General features: G+C 52.9%; 1 protein-coding gene across 4 annotated transcripts in view; it reads right to left on the reverse strand.

Annotated features, from left to right (window-relative positions):
- Man2a2 (mannosidase alpha class 2A member 2) overlaps positions 1 to 4,239 on the reverse strand; it is a 22,758-nt gene that overhangs the window by 9,445 nt on the left and 9,074 nt on the right. For all 4 annotated transcript variants that reach the window (XM_033761092.1, XM_010621094.3, XM_010621093.3 and 1 more), the window contains exons 15-19: positions 3,368 to 3,604; positions 2,707 to 2,829; positions 2,340 to 2,454; positions 1,951 to 2,084; positions 1,684 to 1,825 (exon numbers count right to left, since the gene is read on the reverse strand). In XM_033761092.1, the coding sequence (XP_033616983.1) occupies positions 1,684 to 1,825; positions 1,951 to 2,084; positions 2,340 to 2,454; positions 2,707 to 2,829; positions 3,368 to 3,604 (751 nt within the window). The remainder of the gene's footprint in view (positions 1 to 1,683; positions 1,826 to 1,950; positions 2,085 to 2,339; positions 2,455 to 2,706; positions 2,830 to 3,367; positions 3,605 to 4,239) is intronic.

The following is a 4,239-nucleotide window of genomic DNA, read 5'->3' on the forward strand; positions in this document are numbered from 1 at the left end:
TTTTTTTTTTTTTTTTTTTTTTTTTTTTGTAGTGCTAGGGATCAAACCCAGGGTGTCACACATGCTAAGCAAGTACTCTGTTACTGAGCTACAGCCCCACTCTACTTTTTGGAACATGCCTGGGGCTCACTGAGAAGCTGACAGATGCTTGGATGAATGTTTTCCTCAGCTTTGTTGTTTTGTTTTGGAGATAGGGTCTCACTCAGGCTGGCCTCAAACTTGTACTCCCCCTGTCCTGAGTGCTGGGGTTACACACTTGCCTGGCTTTGCCAGCTCTGACAAGAGCCCACACCACTTCTCCCCCCAGATGCCCAGTCCTTGTCATCTCCATAGCCCTCCCACTGCCTTCTGTACTTCCTTCCGCTTCTCAGCCTCAGCGATCACAGGAAGCCATCCCCCAACACTGAAACGGATCCTTTGTCTCCTTTCTTAACACACCACGCCCAGAGAGGCAGGGACACTTGGCTACAGCCAGGAGTCACGAGGTAGATGGACCCGGCCGCTCCTGGCAGAGGGCAGCGGTGCCACACTTCCCCTGCAGACCCCACATCCCCCACCCTCCAGTCCTGAGAAGCACTGATCTCAGCCTGCACAAAGACCCTAGATGGGGCACAGAAGGGGGACAGCAAGGGCCTCAGAGGCTACCAGGCCCTAATTTCATCTTGCTCTGAGGATCTGCTAGCCACCCACAGCCTGCCCACCACGACCAGCTGGCTGGCTCTGTCTCCAGACCAACGCTCCTCATACCCTCTTTTTTAGGGTAGTCTTGCTATATATTCCAGGCTGGCCTCAAACTCACTATGTGGTCCAGGATAGATTCAAATTTGCAGCACTGGGGCCAGGGATTTAGCTCAGTGGTTCCACCGCATGCCTTGCAAGTGAAAGGCCCTGAGTTAGATCCCCGGTATCAAAAACAAACAAACAAACAAAACTGCAGAACCTTCCTGTTTCGGCCTCACGGATGATGGGATTACAAGTGTGCACCAATATGGCCATCTTGGATGCATTCTTTAAAATTAAACCAGCAGGGTATGGTGGTATACGCCTTAATTCAAGTACCCCATGTCACAAGTTCAAATATAGCCAGAGAAATTTGGGAACATAAAGAGTGATACTGTCTCAAAATAAAATTAAAAACAGGGCTGGGGGCCAGGGATTTAGCTCAATGGTTAGGCCACCTGCCTCACAAGGGGCAGGTTTGATCCCCGGTACCAAAAAAAAAAGGCGGGGGGAGCTGGTGATATAGCTCAGTGGGAAGGCCCTCGGTACAGTCTTTAGTATTGGGGGATTAAAAAGAACAGAAAATAATCCTCTCTTTTGTCTTTTTTCCTACATATTTCACAAGACTGAGTATGCTTTCAAATTGTCCCTACAGGTACCCCTGGCCAGGAGAGGGGTCACACACCTCAGCTTAGAGTTACCATTCCATACCTGGTACCTCCTGGATCCTACAGCATCCCCACTACTACTACCTGTGTCAGGGGAGAGGGTAACAGTAGTGCCTGCCACCCTGTGTCCAGGGAGACTGGTGGGAGCTATGGATGCGCCCTTATCCCTTCTCTAGCAGGGAGGTGACACTGACAGGGAGAAGTGAGGAAAGGAGGCTGTGGCAAGGGACAGACCTTGAGAGTAGGTGGCTGCTTTTCGTTGCGTACCCCTAAGGAGCTCCTGGCCCTTACTCACCATCGCTGAGGCTGGAGACGCCTAGGGCCTGAGCCGTGTGCAGCGTGAGGCGCCTCTGTGCGTCTTGAATGTAGGCCATGACTGGCATCGGGTAGAAGTTGGCCTGCAGAGGCAGCTTCTTCAGATACCGCCGGGGCTGCACCTGTGGGCAACCCCAGCAGGTCAGGGCCTCTGAGGACTGGGCCCTCAGGGTCCCTGATCGCACTTGCTTTGTCTGTCAGGGCCACCAAAACAGTCCTTGTTCTGCCCGTGGGGTCCAGGCATCACCTGAAAGCCATTGAGGTCTGTGAAGAAGGTGCCTTGGCTGTCAATGTCTGTGTGGATGCGCAGCGCCAGCTCCTTGTTGACATAGTCCCGGATGTCCACCAGGAATGACACATCCAGAGACAGCCCCTCTACTCCTGGGCACAGGGACACATGGGAGACACAGGAAAAGGGCAGAGGAGCACAGCTCATGAGCCATGCTGGGGATGCTCTGCCCAACCTCCTGGATGAGTCCCGGGGACAGAGTGTCTGGCGACTTTGTCCCAAGAGCACTAAGCATCCCTGACTCAAAAGCTCCATCTGTTGGGAAAAGATGTGTGAACACAGAAGGGGTGCAAGGGATACATGTCACAGCCTGTGGGGACCATACCTCCTCCACAGCCCTTCCTCACCTGGCAGGTTGTACAGTCGGACCATCTGGTGAACGTTCTCATAGTATGCGACTACCTCTGAGAAGAAAGGGCCCTCAGTGACATGCAGCACAGGTGGGTTCTTGGGGATGTAGGGCTGGGAAAAGACGAGGTGGTTACTGAGCCCGAGGTATAGACAGCCAAGCAGAATGTAGCAGCCCCAAGTTGGTCAGGAGATGTCCTTGTCCCAGGGGGCTTTGTCTAATTTCCTGAGCCCCACTGTGACCTCTGCCTGCTCAGTGACCTTCCAAGGTGGCAGATAAGACCCCAGCAGGGAGCGGTCACCCTGGAAGGCCCACGCCTCTTCACACAGGCCCATTAGGGACACCTTGCAGGGCCCACCAAGTACCTTGGCCTGGTCATCGGGCAGGAAGAGGTAGGCGCCGCTCTTGTCTTTGGATGCACGCGTGCCATAGATGAAGAGCCCCATGTCTATCCGCTGTTCCTGCTCCTCGTCCACCCTTTGGACGCTCTGTCAAAAACCACAGCCTGACCCCTGGCCCCATGCCAGCATGTCAGGCCCAGCCCAGGGATACAGCCTGTGTCTCAGGCGTCCCCAGAGGCCCTGATTAAGGAAATGATGCCTGGGGGTACTGCCAGGAGGAGGTGGAAGCCAACATGCAGGGCCCAGGGGAGGTTTGGGGTCACTGGGGTTGCCCCTCTCCTGTCTCCTGTGTCCTGCCCACAAGGGGCAGCTCTCCTGTGCCACATGCTCCCGCCATGATACGCTGCTCCCACATGCCCAAAGCAGTGGGTTTACCGGGCCAGTAGCCAAAAACCTCTGTAACTGTGGCTAATGCGAACCTTTGTTCTTTTTAAATCCATGATCTCAGATATCTGTTACAGTAAAAGAAAACAGCCCAACACACCCCATTTCCTCAGATTTTGGCTCAGCATCAAGACAGCCCACATCTGGGTCACAGCCATTCAGCTGTGTAGCAGGCACAGCTCCATCAGTGTTCACACCATCCCCCACTCCCGACCCTGCACCAGCACCCCTGGCCCTTTACCTTGAGGAGCCCAGTAAGGCCTGAGAACCAGACCTGCATGTAGCGGTTGCTGAGGGCAAAGTCACTGGCGCCTGAGTCAATGATGTGGACAGGGAAGGCTTCATGCCTGCTGACTGACAGCCTCTGGCCGTGCAGGTAGATGCGCATGGAGGAGGGCAGTGTGCGGTGTGTGTCCAGTCCCTGCTGGAGCTGCAGCACACCCAGGCCCAGGGCAGGCAGGCGGAGGGGCACAGACACCTATGGGCAGAGGATGTGAGAACACAGGCTTTGCCGAGTGCCCTGGGGTCCTGGTCTCAGGCTTCTGTTTCCTCACAGAGAGCCTGGACAAGTCCCTGCATCCACAGGGCCTCTGTCATTTTCAAATGACATTTTAAAAAACTATTAAGTAGTCAGGTGTGGGACTGTTAACCTGGCACTCTGGGAGACTGAGGCAGAAGGACTGCAGTGTGAGTCCTGCCTGGGCAATTTAGCAAGACTCTGTGTCGAAATAAAAAAGGGTCAGGGCCAGGGATCTAGTTCAGTGGTTCTGCCGCCTGCCTCACAAGTGCAAGGTCCCAAATTCAATCCCCAGTATCAAAAGAAAAAAAATTTTGTTTTTGGTACCAGGGATCAAACTCAGGTCCTTGCGCTTGCAAGGCAGACAGTGGAATCACTGAGCTAAATCCTCGGCCCCAAAAGAAAACTTTTAAAAATAAAAAATAAAAAAGGGTCTGAAGATGTAGCTCAGTCCAAAGGCCCTGGATTTAATTCCCAGTACTAAAAAACAAAAACAAAAACAAAATCCTACAAAGTGGTAACCACATTAGGCTTTCAATAAATAATATTTTTTTGTTTGTTTGTTTGTGTGGCTTTTTTTTTTTTTTTTTTTTTGT

Source organism: Fukomys damarensis, unplaced genomic scaffold, assembly GCF_012274545.1.
Source record: "Fukomys damarensis isolate Sample0158 unplaced genomic scaffold, DMR_v1.0_HiC HiC_scaffold_7, whole genome shotgun sequence".
In the NCBI taxonomy this organism is placed as follows: Eukaryota; Metazoa; Chordata; class Mammalia; order Rodentia; family Bathyergidae; genus Fukomys; species Fukomys damarensis.